Below are 19,952 nucleotides of genomic sequence, written 5' to 3'. Positions count from 1 at the left end.
TGACTGGAAAAATAAAAAAAGGAAGGTCAGAAAAATGAAACTCTACAAAATGTAATGAAGAACTGACTAACATACATCAGATATATTTAGGCAATAATATAATACGTAGAATTTTATAGAAGGCAAAAACTATCTGATAATGTGTAGGAAGAAAGAAATTGATGATAAATTCTGAAGAGACTCTTTACCAAGATCAGAGTTTGATCTTGGATGAAGCAAATGAACAAGAATGATTTAAGCAAGAATAAATCAGCAAAAGTGCTAGATATCTAGCACTTGCATGTTTACTTGGCCTAAACTGTTGTTGTTTAGGCCAAGTAAGATAAAAATAAACTGTACAAATTAGTAACTAACATCATCTATTAAAATAGAGAAGTACACTCCATTCAAGCCTGTAGGAACACAATCATTTTTAATAGGAACACACAATCTTAGGAGTAATATTGTTTCTGTTAAATAAAATCTTTTAATTTTATCTTAAATTGGTGGAAAGATCTTTTAGAGGGTTAATAAACTATTAAAAATAGATACAGAAATCTAATAAGGCACTTTTTTGTGAGATTAAATGTTTTAATTTACCAAATATCAGTACATAAATGCCATTTATGGACTTCTAACAAAAATCTAATTGCTCAATTTTTTTCTTGAGAAGTAATTTTGATTTTTTAAGTAAGTCCCAATAGATGAAATTGTATTTTAGACCAGAATATACAAAGAATAATAAATATTTGATAATTATGAAAGTTTTAGTATTTTATTTACAAACTTCAAAGCAAAACAATACAGTTTGATTATACAATATGATCATTTCACAAGAATATCTAACAAAACAGCCAGAAATTTTGCATTATCAGGATCAGTCACCATCATCAATATCATTAATGGAATTCTACCGATGTGATTTACTAATGTTATGTCTATCTGAAAAGTGTAACAGTTTTATTTATAGCTAAAATCAAAGTTACAATCCATCCTATCCAGTATATAACTTTTTAACTGCTAACATAGAATTTTCTAGTACTCTTGAATAAGTATCTTCGAATAAAGATATAGTTTTATCATCTGTGAAGAGAAAACAATGAGTGGTTCAAGACAGATCATTAATAGATAATTAAAAAATCTCTTTGGCACGCCAGAAGGTGGAGGTAAATTTTCCCAATGTCAAGTAGCAGATAAAAAAGATTTCCAGCATAAAGTTAAAAAAAATTTCAAATCTACTCAATATGACAATGGTTGCATGTGAAAAAAGTTTCACGTGTTTAGCATACGATAAGCCCCATATTCTTACAATTCCAGCAACATTTTCATCATCCCTTGCCGTAACGGTTGGTCATATCAAAAATTGTTGCAGACAAAAGTTTTAGATATATCAAAATTTTCCAGAAGTCGAATCATGGTACCCATTACAATAGGTAGCTTTCTTATGAAATCTACCTAAAAGAGCTAAGAATTACAGACACTTCCTTGGAGCAATCCATGTTCTATGTATTGAAGTGAGAGACTATATTTTATACTGAACTTTTATCAAAAGATGAAATTCCATTTGCCCATTTGCAGTTTGTAACCAGCTCTGCTGATATCGTAACTAAATTTTCATCATTAAGAATTGTGAAACTAAATTGAATGCTTTACTGAGATTGCAAAAAATCAAAAAGAAATCTTTTTATTTATTTAAAACATTTTCTAAAATCTATGAAACTGGTTTTATTAAACAATTTTTTCCTAAAACCATGTTTAAAATTTCTCAAATAAATTTTTTGTCTTTTTTCTTAATTTTTGTCTAACATTTTAGAAAGTACAAACAGCAATGATATTAGGTTATAAGTTTGTGAACTAAGTGAAGAACATTTTTTGAAGAGAGGAATAACAAAAGAAACCTTAAGGCCCATTATGAAAATAGAAAATTATGAAAGATCTATTTATTAAATTTGTAAGCAGAATGATAATATAATCTGCAGGTTCTTTTAAAATAATGGCAGGATTTCGAAGTATTCACTGAATATTTATACTCTACATTTTTATCTTCTGGTTAACAATGAGAAATACGGATGTAAAATCATCAACAGCATTCAAAATGTATAACTTTGTTTGAAATGGATCAATATTATTGTTGTTATTATTATTATTAATTGAAATACTGTTAAAGTCCTATTAGATTCTTCTCTTGCAAGAACAGGTATTAAGATAACAGTAGATGCAGTAGAACAGTAGATAACAGTAGATAAGTTGAGTCCTTTTGTATCTTTGGTTACATTATCTGACCTATTTTGTTTCAAAATCCACTTATACTTTCAATAACTCCCAACATAGTTTTTACACTATTGATCAGATATTAAATTATAATTATATAGTCTTTTAATATTATTTTCATCTTTACAAAAGTTTACAATTTTATTAATAATTTTGGAAGTTAATAAACAAATTATTTTTAGATTATCACAATTTATATTCTCACATATATTATAAATAATACTACTATATTTCACATATATTACCATGTAGACATATTCGCATATATTCTAGTCAATACCTTCTTTCTTTCTTTCTTCTTTCTTTTTCCTGTTTAGCCTCCGGTAACTACCGTTTAGATAATTCTTCAGAGGATGAATGAGGATGATATGTATGAGTGTAAATGAAGTGTAGTCTTGTACATTCTCAGTTCGACCATTCCTGAGATGTGTGGTTAATTGAAACCCAACCACCAAAGAACACCGGTATCCACGATCTAGTATTCAAATCCATGTAAAAATATCTGGCTTTACTAGGACTTGAACGCTGTAACTCTCGACTTCCAAATCAGCTGATTTGGGAAGACGCGTTAACCACTAGACCAACCCGGTGGGTTAGTCAATACCTTCTACTAAGGCATAGAGGTTGTTGATTTTTCAACTCTTTCAGTAAGCCATTTTTATCGTATTTAAACTCTTTTTTACTAAAGGAAAGCTACAAAGGCACAGCCTTTGAATATAAATAATCAATATCTTTTTATACATTTTCACTAATGAATGATACTACTGCGATTTGATAGTTTGAAAGAAAGATTGTAATCTGAAAAAAGGTTTTCAAATTATCTTTTGGTAAATATGTAGAAATATTGCCAATATATGTATCAGAAGTATTTGTAATTTTAGTCAGCTCAAAGATAGAAATATTGAGACCTACTAATTCTAACTAAGTTAATTTATCCATCACAAGATTAGAATTGTCAACATAAAATTTATTAGACATTTTTATAAGTTTCTGAGAATTTATGTTGAAAGGTTTTAAAATTATTCCCCAAAAATTCAGCCATTTTGTTTATAGTAAGTTGTAAATAATCACTGATATAAGTTTTAGACTAAGGCATTTACTTGAACAGTATTCAAAATTAGTTTCATCTGCAACTGTACAGTAACTTTCAACTTCATCAAAAAGATTCTCTCTAGAAAGAGACAATGAGACTCCATTATTTTCCAACAAGCTTGTAACTGCCTATCTCAGAGATGGCTTCTATATCAGTTAACTAATGTTCTAAAAAACTTGCAGTCTGATACCTAAGAAAGAAATACTTCAACTAATACTGAACATCATAAACAACATAAAATTACAAAAACACAAAACAATGTACTAAATGATCATAAGCAATTCAAATACAAATAGTTTTCAAGGACTTTCTAACTATTATGTTTACTTAATTTAAAAAACACCAATAAATTGCTTAATTAAAAAAACAACCAATAATAACATCAATTGATGCTAATATAACAAAAGAAGCAATCCAATTTAGTCAACTGAAAATGTTCCAAAGTTTTGAAAAAAAAATTATAGAATTTCATTTGGTTTGTTGGTGAAAAAGTTAATATTTTAAAATAATAATTATTTTTCTTCAAGTTACCAAAAATATTATCAAACATATTAATAATCACCTATTTAAAGTGAATATGAAACAAACTGTAATGCTTTTTTCATAGTAATTTGACAGGGACTTTTCATGTAACTGTTAAAAGAGTTAATCATTTAACTGAAAGACTGGTAATATAAATTTATCTTGCGTACTAGAAATAAGTTAAATAATTTTTTATTGTATAAATTTTTTTAATAATATAATTAATGATACTGTATCTACTCGGATAATATTTTTATTACTTCCATTTTTTCTTAATTTTAATTTTAGCTGGTGCATGTACAAGTTATGCATAAACTGAACTTTTGATAGATCTTTTTTTAAACAGGGTATTCTGGTTTTAATGAAATAATATAAGAAAAAAGATAAGATAAGATTACTTGAAGAAAGGAGTAGAAGAGAAATGATTTTCTGAGAGGGATAAATGGAGATATTTACTGAATGAGTCAAATGGGGAAGACAGGAAAATGGAAAAAAGGGGAAGCTGGGAAAAAAATCTGATATTTTATAAAGAAACATTAGTTAAAGAAAATATTTTAAACAACAAAATAAATTTTAACAACATTAAAGGCCACAAAGATTAAAATAGATTTGAAATTGTGCCAAAACTTTTCAAAAAGGTCTACATGTGCATATAATTATTTTTAATATTTTATGTTGTAACAGCAAAAGAGGCTGTGAATGATTCAACTAATAACTTACACATTAAAGTATAAAACTGGTAAAATTCAGCTTGCTGTTTAAAATATTTACATATATTATCAAATTGTTTTGCTCTAAAACTATAAAACCTAAAATATCAGACACATCACTGAGAAGTAGTTAAATACAATGATCAAATCAAGGGTAACAGAAGTTACTCTTGGGAAGTTGATTATAATTGAAAAATGGTTTTAAATAGCTTAAGCATGTAATTTTTCAAATTTCCCTCCCACTAAAACCAACAATAAATCATAATAACAGCTTTCAAAGTTGTAGATTTCAGCAAATATCCATTCCAGCTTTCTTATTAGCATAAAAGTTTAACAATCCACTGCAATATTTTATTTAACAAAAATCAACCAGCATAATACCAGTGATAACAGTAAATTTTAGATCCATTAAAATTTTTACATTTTTATGAGAAACTTACCTTATTTTGTAATTCATTTCTAAATTTAAATGTCTGTTGATTATTTTCAAGTATTATTACTTTTGATTTATGATATGGTCTCCATGAAAAGATTCCAAATTTGTTAGTTGAAGTTACTTGGATACAAGCTGTTAAAAATTCATCAACACTCTGCAAGAGAAGCATAAATACTTGTGAAATTGTCAGATGAATATTCTAATTGAAATTCAATTAAATTTTACTTTTTTATACATAAAGGATTATTTTTCAGTTATAAAAACAGGTTACAGTAATCTGCTGAGACCATATTAAATGCAAATCAAAGATATTACTACCTGCTTCTAATTTTGAAGCTGCTTTCACAAAGTTTAAATGTTAAGGAGTATCAATGGGTCGGTCAATTACTCTACCTTTTGGCGATAAAAATTTAATTTTCTTCCTTTTTGGAGAAAGGGTAGGGATAAAATTCAAAATGTTTAAACAGCTCCACCCATCATGTACTCCTCACTTTTAAGCTCTCATCGAGACAATAATAACAGCATAAAGAACGACTCTATGATATCGCAATCTAAAATGACAGAGGAGAAAGATCAGATCTTCCCAAGATTTAAAAATATTATAAATCCAAATTTTCACATATTTATTTAGAAATACAACGGAGTGGGATGATTTTATTATAATTTACATTAATGAAGATTGAGAACAAAGTTAACATCAAGAATATTTTTTATCTTATTGCAACTGAACTAAATTCTTAAACTCTTAACTATATTATTACAGCATACTAAATTCCCAATTTAAACCTGTGTGAAGATTAAAGCAATCATGTGTTAACTGATTTTGAGTCTACCAATAAAAATAAAAATAATTCATTAGATTATGATAATTTATATCATGACAACAAATCAGGATGAAATTTAATATTCTATTTAAATAAAAATGAATTAACATAAATGTGTTGAAAATAGCTTTCAAAACATCATTATTCTGATAGAAAAGTCATTTTCCAAACAGTACATTTCAAAATAGAAGATTGATTAGGAAATGGTAGTGTTGAAAACTCACAAACTTCACTATTTGAACTTACTGTCACCTTTTAGACCATCATTAAAAAGAAAAATTAAAAGCATTTCAAAAGAAAACAACAAAGAAATAATAAGTTAAACTGAGGCAGTTATTCATATAGTAGGAATAGAAATTTAATTAAAAACAAAATTATTAAAAGATATGTATTAGTGTAAAAATGGGAAACAGTTAGTGATTTGGAAAAATAAATCTTTAAAAATACTGACAAACAATAATTATTATTATTAATCATATAATATTATTAATAACTAATATTGTTATTACACAATTATTGTATTATATTATATAAGTGCATTCAAAATGTTTAAAAAAACAAAGACCATTAAAAAAGATCTGAAGACAAGGAAAAGATAAGAGAGCAAAAGGGAGGCAGAGAGAGAGAGAGAGTGTGTGTGTGTGTGTGTGTGTGTGTGTGTGTGTGTATGTATGTGTGTGAGTGAGGTAGAATGCTTTTTTATCAGAGATAAAAATATTTCAAAATAATTTGATTGACTAACTTTATGAAGAAATTAATACAGGAAATTAAAATATAATTTGCATTTTATGAACATGTTAAAACATTAACAGTAAACAAAATACACAAAAAAATTGCTTACAGTTTCAAAAATATAGAGAAATATTTAAAAATATACAAGATTCCTTTTAAAAAAATAATAACAGAAACTGACTCTGTATGATGTACTGTACGCCTTACTAAGGACACAGAATAATAAAAAATTATTGAAATATTAAATAATTTGTGTTGGCTAAGTATTTTGTGTAAGTTCAATCATTATATTTTGAAGTTTATTAGTTCAAAATTATTTAAATTTTGATCTTTATTGTTATTTTCTATAATGAATAAATAAAATTTTATCCACTGTAAATTTAATAATACATTTTAAAAATTGGCTGCTGTCAATTTTAAAGAATACAATTAAAAATTAGAATTGGTTATAGAAAATAACAATAAAGATCAATTCTAATTTTTAATTGTATCCTTTAAAAATGACTGCAGCCAATTTTTAAAATGTATTATTAAATTTACAGTGGATAAAATTTTATTTATTAATTAATGTGAAAAAGAATCAAATTTCAACAATATTCAGGGAATAATGGGATCTAATCATAGCTTAGAAATGGAAAAAAGATAGATAGAAAAAAATTCTTCAATCCATACACAATCCCTTAAACTTAATAACAGAAATTAATTACATTAAAGAAATACTAAAAAACAAAATAAAATTACCTTAAATTTTGTTGAACCATAAGGTATAAAAACTGGACTTTGAATAGACCATCTTAGTGAAGATTTAAGATTAAGAGGCTTTAGTGTATAACCAGTCAACTTAACACCATCACAATACACTGTATTAAGTATTGTATTCATGCATACACTAATTTCTTTTTCTAAAAAAAAAAAAAGCACATAAATTATTTATGTATAATAATACATAATTATGTATTTAAATGTGATTAAAGAGATTATTTCAGGACGAGTCTTTGTTTTATAACTCAAAAGATTGAAAAATAATGCTAATGTTTCATTTATTTATTTTTTTTAATTTCTGGGACCACCGTTAGGCATTACTTCACGGGATGAGATGAATGACAATTTTTTTAGCATGTGAAAATGCCATGCCTGATCGGGATTCGAACCCAGGACCTCCGGATGAAAAGCTGACATGCTACCACTTGCGCCACAGAGGTCGGCTAAATTCATATTGTTTTATATTTTTATTTTTGTATTTGTTTGGTTTAAAAACAAAAATACGTTATTACTAAACACGGTATCAATATTTTTTTAATATTTCAAAGCTTCTTGTTCAATGATTATGTAATGCAAATATGACTACCATCTTTGTAGCAGTATTACTTATCTGTAATTGCATAAATATTAAGATTAGTTCACAAGTAATTTTTCAATATGAGCTTATTATTTTGTGTAATACAGTAATTAGTTTTTTCTGAGATAGTTTGTAATAGATTTTTATATTTTATTTATAATTTGTAACTGCTGTGTATTTTTAACTTGTAAAGTCGTTTTTATAGAACAAATGATATATTCATTTATGATGCAAATTTTTTAAAATCACAATACCCATTTTCTCCCTTCGCTTATCAAAACAAACATACCAATTTTTCTGATTTTTAAAAATAACCATTCCTGACTGAAATAACCAACTACCTTGAAAAAATGGCAATAACTAGAAAAATGCAGAAGTTGGTTGAGGATACTGATAAAAATTATCATTAGGTAGTTCCTTCTTTCTCCTGTCCCTTCATGACAATGTATCAGTTTTTCAGTAAACTTTGTCTTTACTTTGGTAAAGTCTGGTCTTAACTTCAGTAGTCCTTTGAACCTTTTCTCCTAAAGATCTCTTTTATTCTTATTATCTCTTCTATACAGTCTTAACTAACTTCATTTCATTTCACCAATTCCTCATCTTTATATTGATTGTTTTAATATTCTATTTTCAAACATGATGTCATTTTTACACTCCAGTGTTCTTCCTGGGGTAAGCATTATCCTGTTTTTCTAGTGTTCTTTATTCTCTGAACCATGATACAACGGGTGGTTACTAAGGTGATTAAAGATCTCCACATATTTATCCCATTTAATTAGTCTGAATAAAATTTAAAAGACTAATAGGAGATTTATATATAGCAGATTTATGTCTTTACATTGTTTAAAATAAAAACTACGGAAGCATTTGCCGCACTAGTAAAAATTACTACAGTTATTTTTGTGATTGTATAAAACAATGGTTATTGAGAAAAAATAGCTTTAAAGAACAAAAGTACTAATTCTCCAGGCATTAGCTATTCCAGTTAAAATGCATTTGATTAAAAATTAGAACATATAAAATTAACAGTAACTGAAAAAAGCCATTCAGCAGAAATTTAATATGTTTAACTCTGAACACAATGAACACTCAGAAATAGCAGCTCATAGTAACAGAATTGGATTTTTTTAATAAAACATGTTTTAAATAAATAATAAATCTATAAAAGTAACAAAATAAATTAATTATTTCAAATTTTTAATATTTTGATTATTTGACTGCCAAAATTATTATTAACAATATGAACTTTATTAAACAACAATAACAATATTGTTTTTTTAACAAAGAACTATTATGAAAAAAATCATAATTCATAAATGTTTGTTGAATATTTTTGTTTTGAACAGTATACTAGAATACAGCCTTCCTTTTTCTCAATCTGTTAGTAAAAACAGATCATCCTCCTTTTTTCAATTGATAAAATTTTATACCAAATAATGAATTCGAATGAATATTTTTCTTGCTACCTGCACATTAGTATATATGTCAGTTCAATGACCACATAAAATAGTACAATTAAATAAATTAATGTTAAAATAAGGGAATACAAAAAATATAACTTACTATTTAGAGAAAAAAATTCTGTGGGATTAATCTGTAACTTTTGAATGGATAATGGTACATAAGCATTTCCTTCTGATGATTCTTGTAATTTTAGATGAATGATAATTTGAGCTAAGCCTTCAAAAAATGCTACCCAGCTGCCAGTCCAATTAATTTTACCAATAATATCTGAAAAAAATACACATATAAATTTAAATGAACATGCTTTAAATTATTAATTAAATTAATATTAATCCCCTTTTTCATAAATATTACACACCAGTTTGTAAAACCTATCTATTGCTTCCTCACCTGCACTGTGTAGTAATTCTGCAGGTATCCCGTCTATCCCAGGAACCTTTCTGCCATTCAAATCTTTTAATGCTCTCTTAAATTCAGACCTCAGTATTGTTTCTCCCTTTTCATTCTCTTTGACCTCCTCTTCTTCCTCTATAACACCAGTTTCTAATTCATTTCCTCCGTATAACTCTTCAATATATTCCACCTACCTATCGACCTTTTCTTTTGTATTATAAATCAGTGTACCATCTTTGTTTAACACATTATTAGATTTTAATTTATGTACCCCAAAAATTCTCCTTAACTTTCCTGTATGCTCAGTCTATTTTATTTATGATCATTTCTCTTTCTACTTCTGAACACTTTTTTTTAATCCACTCTTCTTTCGCTGATTTGCACTTCCTGTTTATAATATTTCTTAATTGTTGATAGTTCTTTTTACCTTCTTTATCATTAGCATTCTTATACTTTCTACGTTCATTCATCAGCTCCAATATGTCCTTTGATATCCAAGGTTTTCTACCAGTTCTCTTTGCTTGCTAAATGTGCAGCAAATACTGGTACCAGTATTGACTTCCTGAATAGCTGAATGTCTTTAAGCCTTCTGATTAGACCCATCTCAACAAGGGCAGTGCTATGGTTAATCAAAATGGGTAACTCTGAAGGAAAGCTGTAGGTTTTGAGTTAGTAACTCAAAAGATGTTAGTTATGCTCCCATTCAAAGCCATCAAGTACATTATGAACCTCTTCAATGGTGTACTTTGGACATCTTACTTCCCATCAGAATGGAAGGAGTCCCAAGTAATCATGATTCATTCAAATCCGGTAAACCTGCGCAAAAGGAATCATTATTCAGGCCAAACCTCCTTCTGATCCTATCAAATTTTTGAGAAATTGTTTCTTTGAACGCTGTAGTCGATGTTGGAACAGAAGAAAGTTTCTTTCATCAATTTGGATTCAGAAGGGGGCATTCTATCACTGAGCAGTTGTTTAGACTGTTAATGTCATTACACAGTACCTGAAAAAAGTACACTTCCTCAGTGCCTTCTTGAATGTGTAGGAGGCCTTTGACAAGGTTTGGTTGCCTGGTCTGCTCCATAACCTGAAACACAGCCTTCATCAATCATTCTATCTGGTCTATGAACCTATCTCGATAATCGCTTCTCCCAGATCAGACGCAACAGTGAGTTATCTGAATTCTTTGATCAAATCAGGGGTTCCACAAAGCTCAGTTTTAGAACCAGTTCTTTACACCATTTGACTACAGACCTTCCATCACCAGATGATGTCACTGTGCGGTTGTTGACGAGGACCCGCACTTGACCTCAACGAAGCTGCAATCAGTGTTAGATCTGATCAGCCAGTGGCTAGCAGAATGGAGGATAGAACTAAGTACAAATAAGTAGTCATATTACGTTTGACGTTTGCATTGAAGAGGGGTGCTGTAGCAAAGTCCACCTGACGGGTCGTCATCCCACACTCTGACCGGATTTGGTACCTTGGGATCCACCTTAACGTTGAAGTACCACACGAAAGATAAAAGGAAACAACTTTCTAATCACTAAGTATAAGAGTCTTTATTGGTTGTTGGGTAGGTAGAACTCACATCTGTCGTTGTCCAGTAAACGTTTGATATACAAAATGATTCTAAAACTAGTTTGGTATACAGTTATGGGGCACTACAAGAAAAAGTAAGGTGAGATTATACAATATTTTCAAAACAAATTGGCAAAATTTATTCCAGAGACTCAGCAATTTGCTTGGAATGACAGAATTATTCACAACTATCTTGGATTGCCTTATGTTCATAACGAGATCAAACGTTTTGGTTTAAGTTATAGTCTGCGATTAGACAGTCATGAGAACTTTCTAACAATTAATTTCCTAGACAACAGTGAAGATATCTGACGACTTTAACACCGACACATGCTGGACTGGTATAGCTGAGTGACTCTTGAGCTGATGTGATAAATGTCATTACTATGCCTTAGTGAGGAGTATAGCAGCTTACTTCTATTTTTTTTCCATTTGCTTGTTATGTAGCTATTTTGTTTATTTCTACCTATTGTTCAATAATGTTTTGGCTTGTTTTATCACAAGACTATTGGGATCTCTTAATCTTTGTGATCTCAATTAATCCAAATGTGTTTATTTATATATGTAAACTTTATTGAGGGTGTTTACTGGAAAATAAGAAATTTATTGCAATTTTTCAGAGCAACATTCAAAACTTCCACTGATCTTCTGTTACACTGAAAATTGGTGACAGTTGTTCTGCCCGATTCAAACTGTTTAACCCACTTATGAAAATTTGCTAAGTTAATACACACACGTTTTACCACTTTTTTATTTTAACATCCGAAGTGAATTTATACCTTTAGAAAATAAAAATGTTATCACAGTATGCTGTTTTTCTCATGGTACATGTTTTAAGTGGAGCTAACATTTTGAAATAAATAAAAGAGGTTATAATAATAGAAATTCTTCAGGGTTATAATTCAGGTTATAATTTTCTGTCAGGGGTGCCATCTTGGATGTAAGACAGTTTCATTTTAATCTATAAACAGTTTTTCCAATATTATCATTTGTCTCTAATTATTGAATGACTCTTTTATATTTTTATTTCTTTGCACTTAAAATTACTAAACATTTTTACTAACACTTTTCATGTTCCTTTACTCTTATTTTTTTCCTGTCTTGAAAATATTATATTATATTTTGGGTATATTTGAATATTTAATTCTTTACAGTGTTACAGAAAGAATTTTTATGAACAAATTAACTATGACTAGTAAGATGTGGCTGTGCTACAATAAGATGTTTTTTATATCTTGAAAACCAAAAACAAAATTATCAGACTTCAGCTTAGATATTTTTATCCTCATAGAATTAATGACTAAAATTAGATAAAGAAAGAGCAAAACTTAAAAAAGAGATCTTATTTGAATTAATTAATGTTATGGACTACATAAATTAAATAAATAATTACAGTATTGTTTATTAATATAAACAATGTGCTTACCTTTATCTCCAACATATAATCCTTCAACGTTTTGAAAACCACCATCTAATGAATAACCATGTGCTTTGAAAATATCATAAAAGTCTGATGATTGAATATAAAGATATGTTGAATCTAACTGTCCATCATTTGGCAATGATTCGTTATGAATATTGGCAGCTTTAGAGGGTACAACAGAGCAATATCCAGATAAAAGAGTTTTTGCTTTATAAGCTTGGTCTAAAAAAGTAACTTCAAATTTTCCTGATATATGTTGTACTGTTACGAGTAATGTTACTGTACCTAAATTTTAAAAAGATTTTCATTAGTTTTAATAGTTACAATACAATAGTAATAGTAATAGTATTTTAATAGTTAGTTATACAATTACAACCCAACAATACAAATTCAAAAATCCATATTAAGTTTTTCAAAAACTGCAATTTATCTCCGACATTGTTATGAGAAAAAATAACAATCTTCAGAAGAAAAATAAATAAATTAATTATAGAGTCAGAAGCTATGAACTGAATGCATTATTTTCGCCCACTCAGAGCAGATGGATTAGAGAAAATGTATTTTTGTTTTTGTTTTTTTTAATATAATAATTTTTCAAACATGGAAATAATATGGTAAAAATAGTTGAATAATTAACTAACTATATTGATTCATCTACATATCTTATACAGAATATAAACTAACAGAAAATGAAGTGAATACTGTCATATTTTGAAGAGAAATGAGATCAATAACAAAATATTTGAGGGAAGGGATTATGCAGTTCAAACACACACTATGATTATTCATAAAGAGCAGGTAACCATACTGCTATGGCTAATACAAATCCATTCTGTTGTATGTTAAAATTATAATAAAGAAGAAGCACATTCTTCTGTACAGGAACTCATGAGAAGATGGTCAGTTTCATATGAAGAAATACTTCCTCACTTACAGGTTAAAGGATTTTGTTAATACTTACTTACACAGTATTTGTGGATTGTTAAATGAAAAGTTGGATCTTTTCATTAACAATCAATAAGTAAAATTCCTGCAATTCAATTGTAACATGTATTTTTATTAAATAATTTCAATTGGAATGATTAGTATTGGGGAGAGTGACTAACAGAAAAGAATCTTTTTGTTTTGTGTAGTATAAAAACTAAGGTCTTCCAACTTACAAAACTATATTTATGTATCTCATCTTTAAATATCTATATTTACAAAATCTATTGTGTAATTTTTTTTTTTGTCTGACAACCTTTTTTTTTATACTTCCCTTTTATATTACATTTTATAAGTACATTTTCTTCTAGATAGAAGTTAAATTATATTTACAGCAATGAATAATTGAAAAGGATAAGTGTGAGTGATTTTCACAAGACACAATTGGCTTGCAAATATACAAAATAACTATTGGTGGTCATTCATGTCCATTATCATTTATTATTTTTTTTAATATCATGTGTGATTTTTGTAGGAAAGAGATATGATTTGAGGTTTAATTGAAATACTAACAAAGGTATTTATTACAATTTTTTTATGAATGGTAAAATTTTTTCATCCAGAAATTTGTTTTTCCAACAAAAAGTGATTGGTATCATAAATCATTAAATTATACTTATTTGCATTTACTTTGAAATTTTCATTAAAATTGGTATATCTTCTATGGAGATTAAATAATTTAAGGAAAGATGGGAAAAAGGTTTTTCCATCAGATGGGGTCAACCCCTTCGGGGTGACCAGAAAGTTATTCAAATTAGGAACATTAGAGAGACTGGCAAGGGATTAGTTGTGGTAGCAGATGATACGGAGACCATTCAGGCAATTAGAGATTCCATCACAGTTAATATGAAAATAGATCCAAAAAGAACACGTAAGCCCAGTATTATAGTCTATGATATTGACCATGACCTGACCGACAAAGATGTCTTGTCCCTCATTAGGGAGTAGAACACTGATTTGTATGAAGCCGCCTTCCGGTGGGACTGGAGGTTGGTCTTTAAAACGGGTAATCATGATACCTAGAAATAACACGGAGTCTTCGAAGTAAGTTCTGGTCTCTTTCAAAAATTTATGTCTGCGGGCAGACTATTTATTGATTTAGAATTCTGCCAAGTAAAAGAGTATGTGGATGTCCAAAGATGTTTCAAGTGCTGTAGATATGGTCACAGGGCTAAATTTTGTAAGTTTGCTTTGGTGTGTACCCATTATTGCAAAGAGGGCCACAAGCATGACGATTGTTCACTTAGGTCCAAGGTTCCGGCCTATGCTAGCTGTAAGAGGTTGCACAAAAATCATGAGCACCCAGTTGTTAGTAAGGAGTGTGGCTGTTATGTAAGGGCCATTATACTGTACTATAATTCCTTAGATTGTTAGATTCGGTGAACTAAATGCTCAGGGTGCTTATGTAGTCCAGGTTGAATTAGGTGATGAGATTGTAGAAAATTGTAACGGAGCCTCGATATTGTCCTTCTGAAGCACCCATATGCAATTAGGGGTAATCTGCCAGGCTTTCACAGCTGGAAAAAGTTTTGTGAAAACTTTTTCACAAAAAAGGTGAAGGGCATACCTGTATGTCTGCTATTCTGTGCAGGAAGTTGCTTGATAGTCTCTTTATATGGCAGGTTTCTGACGTGCTCATATTGTGGTCAGACTTGCCATTCGTGGACAGAACCTTACAGTTGTTAGTTCATATTTACAATACAGGGATCCTACTGAGGAATACCTAAATACCTAACGAGATGGGATAGGATCCTTCATATTGTGGGCAATGGTTCAATCCTTACTGGTGCTGATGTTAATGTGAAGTCGCTTCACAGTGGCATCACAGTGGGCACAGTGGGAACACTGATCTTGGCAGTGGCCTGATTGACAGTTTCATCACGCAGCACAATTTTGAGATCTTTAATGTTGCAGACCAGTTGGCCACTTACATTGGTACGGTTAACGAACGACAGACCTTTTCAGGTACAAATATTGACATCACCATTGGTAGGGCATCCCAGGCAGGGTCCTTGACTGGTCTGTGTCCGACGACTGTTCTAGCGATCATCGGTTGATACTATTTAAAATAGTGGATGAGCTGCGCGATGGCACCGAGGGACACTTTCCTGTTCACTGGAGGTGCTTCCTGCATAGGAAGGCGGACTGGCCGAAATTCTCCTTTTTATGGGAATCCAGATTGGAGATATTTTTTTCGAGACCTTGACGGCCTGCCATTAGATGTCCTGGCAGAAAATTTCACCTCTGCGGTGGTGGCAGCAGCTAAAGCCGCGGTTCCTAGAGGCACTAGCTTCCTAGAGGAACGTATATCTGGTTGGTGGTCTCGGAATCTGCAATGAAGCAGTATGTGAACCGACTCAGAAGGGCTGCGCAACGAGAGGGTGATCCCGATCGACGTAAGCCCTAACAGCAAATTACTGCAGAGCCAGAACCAGGTACTTTCGTAGCATTAGGTCCTCCAAGTGTAATTCCTGGCGCTCTTGCATTCAGAAGCAAGGGAATAGAGACCCTTGGGCGTTTTGTATAGAGCCCTTGGACATAAGCGCAGGAAATATGTCCTTCTGTCAGCTTTGTCAACCCGCGAGGGTGTGGTAATTGAAAAGGACCGTGTCCTTAATATTTTGCTGAATAATTTGCTCCCGGATGATACTATAGTGGATGAGGTTTCATACCACCGGCGTGTCAGGCGGGAAGTCGCGATTTTCGAGACCGATATACAATCTTCTGAGATCACTGAGGCGAAAGTGCGCCAGGTGATCTGCAACAAAGCACGTCACAAGGCCCCAGGATATTATTGTATCACAGTGGAGCTCTATGTCCGAGCGCTTTCCAAGGTAAATAACCTATTGACGTCAGAACAAGAGCAGGAGATTGAAGAGCGGGACCTTGCGTCTTGGTAGGTCAGGTGGGACGAATCCCCCACAGCTTGCTACACGCATGATATATTTCCTATAGTGTCTAATTTAGGTGCGATAAATGGGTCTCCCCCAATCGATATATCACACAGTTTCTCTCCGTGCATGGTGCCTTTCGGGCGAGTTTGGCTAGGTTTCGTTTGGTGGATTCGAATCAATGCCCGGATTGTGGGACTGATGATACAGTGGTCTACGTCCTCTACGTTTGTCCCCGATACGAGGTCGAACGTTCACGAGCTGTTAGGGAACTTGAGAGAATACATTCCTTTCTGGATCTCCGTACTAACTGGATGATTCGCGGGGAATGCTCTATAGTGGCTGGTTTTCTTTGCGCCTTGCAATTTGTAGGTCTGCAGAGAGAGTTTTTTCGAGTTACTCGATCGTGGTAGGATCCCGGCTGGCTAGGGTTCCGGCTTAGGCATTGGATTGGTTGGAGATAGGCGCATTGGCATCGTGCCACGGTTATATTGGTATTGTTTGTGATTCGATTTGGAGCTCCCGCTGGTGGGGGGAGCTGCGCTGCCGGAGTATGGTAGCCCGTGTGACCGGGGTGTGGCTACCCTCCACCGGTGGAAGTCCTGATTGTGACTTGGTGATGCCACGCGAGACACCATGATGGGACCGGGTGGGGGAGCAGGGTTTGTTCCCGGCTCCTGCGCGGACCGGAATGAGGTTGCATTCCTCTTGTTAGGTGACCTAAATTGGTCGACTTATTTGGATGTAGGTCTGACAATTTCTATGTTGCGTAAAACACAATTTTGGTTGGTATGAGTGTAGCACTGATTTAACTTTAAACTCGTTTGTTTTCTGAGGTATTCACAGTCACAAATTGTTGTCAAATCTGTATTAGGTACGGGGTCGGCGGTTTCGGTTAGTTGGTCTGAGGGAATCATGTTAGGTTGGATGTGAAGATGTCCGTTTGAGGCCTACGTGAAGGCGAAATTTAATATAAATTTACTGATGCAAATGTCTGCCGAGGCATTTACATCGTTGGCATCCCGACCAAGGCCTGGCTGATGACTGTGAGATGTAATCAGTTAGAGGGTCTAAAGACGACCTCCGTCAAAGCTCCTTAAGGGTTGGAACGAATTTGGTGGTGTGGCGACCAGTAACGTCACAAGGTTCGTAACGTCTTCCCTCTACGGGGTTGGGATGGGCATATGCTACCTGGCGCAGAAGAATGGAGAGTCATTGAGAACTTGGTGACGGATATCTTGAAACAGAAAGCGGAAGACTTCCCGGATTGGAGATGGAATTGAGGCTACTCAAAAAAGTGAAGACCAAGTCCCGGCCGTTGGGACGAGAGTTGGGAACGGCATAGTCGGGCCCGGTTCTGTCGTCTCTCAGCTTGAAGCAGGCAATAAGAGAAAAAAATATCCAGAACCGGCAGGCCAACCTGCCATACCAGACGTACTTCCGACGGGTGGGAAGGCCCGTTAGAGCCACAAGGACACTTCCCTGGGATAAGAAAATACTTGATTGTTGATCTGACCCAGGAGAGCAGGAAAAAAGTATTGAAATCTCTAGTTCAACCATCAAAGAAATAACTCTATTTAAATGTTACTTACGAAACTGTGACACTGTTAGCATTTCATGAACCCAAACATCTTCAAAGACTACTGCAGTTTCAAGAAATACCTTTCCTTCGATTTTAATCAATTTTTCCCACACATAAAACTAAAAAAAAGAGAAAAAATAATACACCAAAAAAGGATATATTTTAACATAAATATGTATTTATGTTATTATTAAAGAGCAATTTAGCTCTTTAATCATTTAACAAGATTTAAGAATGTTGTACATTTTTATCAAGGAGTAAACTTTTGTTTTCTTATTTATGTTTGAATTCCCAAAATAATTAATAAGCATAAACTTTTTTAATGCTGAAATATGTTTCACATGTGTAATAGATGCTTTGCTATGAACAATGTATTATAAATATGTTGTTTCTTGTACAATATGTTAAAAATACACCATAATGTTTTCATATAGATAAGAAAATAACATTCACAACCATACTACTGTAAAAATAGTTATGTTTTCATTTTATTCTGATAAATTTGAAATTTCATTTCAAATAATAGTAGAAAGATAGTACAATATTAAAATAAAACAAATGTTTTTTTTCCATTTTCAAGCTATATAGTTATATTGTATAATATCTATAAAAGGAAAAGTAAGCATGCTAATCAGGACAAATTTTACATATCAAGTTTTTTTGCTGATCTTGGCATTTCATGACCTGTTAAAAAAAAATACAATTTTTGCATCAGAAAATTCCAGAAGGATGTCTGTATGTAGAATAGAGAAATATATTATGTGTTTGGCCTGTATTTTGCTTGATTCCTCTAGACTCCAAATGGCTCAGTTGGATGAACCAATTTGAATGAAATTTGGCATGATGATTTCTGTAAATAGCACATTGATGATGGTTTAATTCTGGTCACAGTTGTCAAGGAAGCAAGGAGATACAATCCTTCAATTTCCTTCCAATTTTTTTCTCTTTGTTCTTGTATGGAACTCTCTTCCTAGTAAAATCGGAATGGAGGTCACTTTTTATCTATGATTCAACAACCAATGTTTTCAGGTAATCAAACCACGATTAATATTTTATTCACAGTGAAAGAGTTCAGATATGATTCTTTTCTCTTATTCACAATGAACTTAACAGAACGAATGGCATAAGATGTCATTAAATATGCCAGTAAAGTTTATGATCAAGTATGTTAGCATTAAAAGTAAGATATAATGTTTGCATAAAACAGGACTGTAGATATCAATGGGACTTTTAAAAATATGTATGCAGAAAGTATAACTAAATAACAGTATTTATTATGACAATTTAACAGTTCAATGATATAAATTTATTGAATAGAAAAGGTGACAAGTAAAAGGTTATAACAAAATGTATAGTTATAGTGTTGTTATAATTAATTAAATAAATAAATGGTTTTAGGCAAAGCTTTTAGTAAAAGCAATATATTATAAGTAAATTGCAAATCTTAATTTAACTGTAACTTTAAAAATTGGTTAATCCATGTTAGGATAGTTTAGTAATTTTTTATGCTAAGTACAAATCTATAGAGTAAAATTAATCACTGTTTTGAAATTCAAAGTGATTTTTATAGCTATTAATGCTATTTAAAAAAGCTAAATTATTGTGAATGACTTTTCCAAAGATAAGTAATATCTTCTCCAAGTTGTAATTTACAAGAAAACATTAAAATAACACTCAAACAAAAATATATAATAAGATACATACCAATAAAGCAAATGCCGGAACCAT

General features: G+C 31.3%; 1 protein-coding gene across 1 annotated transcript in view; it reads right to left on the bottom strand.

Annotated features, from left to right (window-relative positions):
• LOC142317916 (uncharacterized) overlaps positions 1-19,952 on the bottom strand; it is an 87,361-nt gene extending 67,409 nt beyond the window's left edge. Inside the window, exons 1-6 of the mRNA XM_075354454.1 lie at positions 19,929-19,952; positions 18,235-18,343; positions 12,771-13,052; positions 9,470-9,637; positions 7,309-7,469; positions 5,016-5,165 (exon numbers count right to left, since the gene is read on the bottom strand). Of these exons, the coding sequence (XP_075210569.1) occupies positions 5,016-5,165; positions 7,309-7,469; positions 9,470-9,637; positions 12,771-13,052; positions 18,235-18,343; positions 19,929-19,952 (894 nt within the window). The remainder of the gene's footprint in view (positions 1-5,015; positions 5,166-7,308; positions 7,470-9,469; positions 9,638-12,770; positions 13,053-18,234; positions 18,344-19,928) is intronic.

The sequence above is a fragment of the Lycorma delicatula genome, chromosome 1 (genome assembly GCF_047948215.1).
Source record: "Lycorma delicatula isolate Av1 chromosome 1, ASM4794821v1, whole genome shotgun sequence".
NCBI classification, from domain to species: domain Eukaryota; kingdom Metazoa; phylum Arthropoda; class Insecta; order Hemiptera; family Fulgoridae; genus Lycorma; species Lycorma delicatula.
The sequence above is the reverse complement of the archived record's forward strand: the minus strand, read 5'-3'. Positions and strand labels throughout refer to the sequence as shown.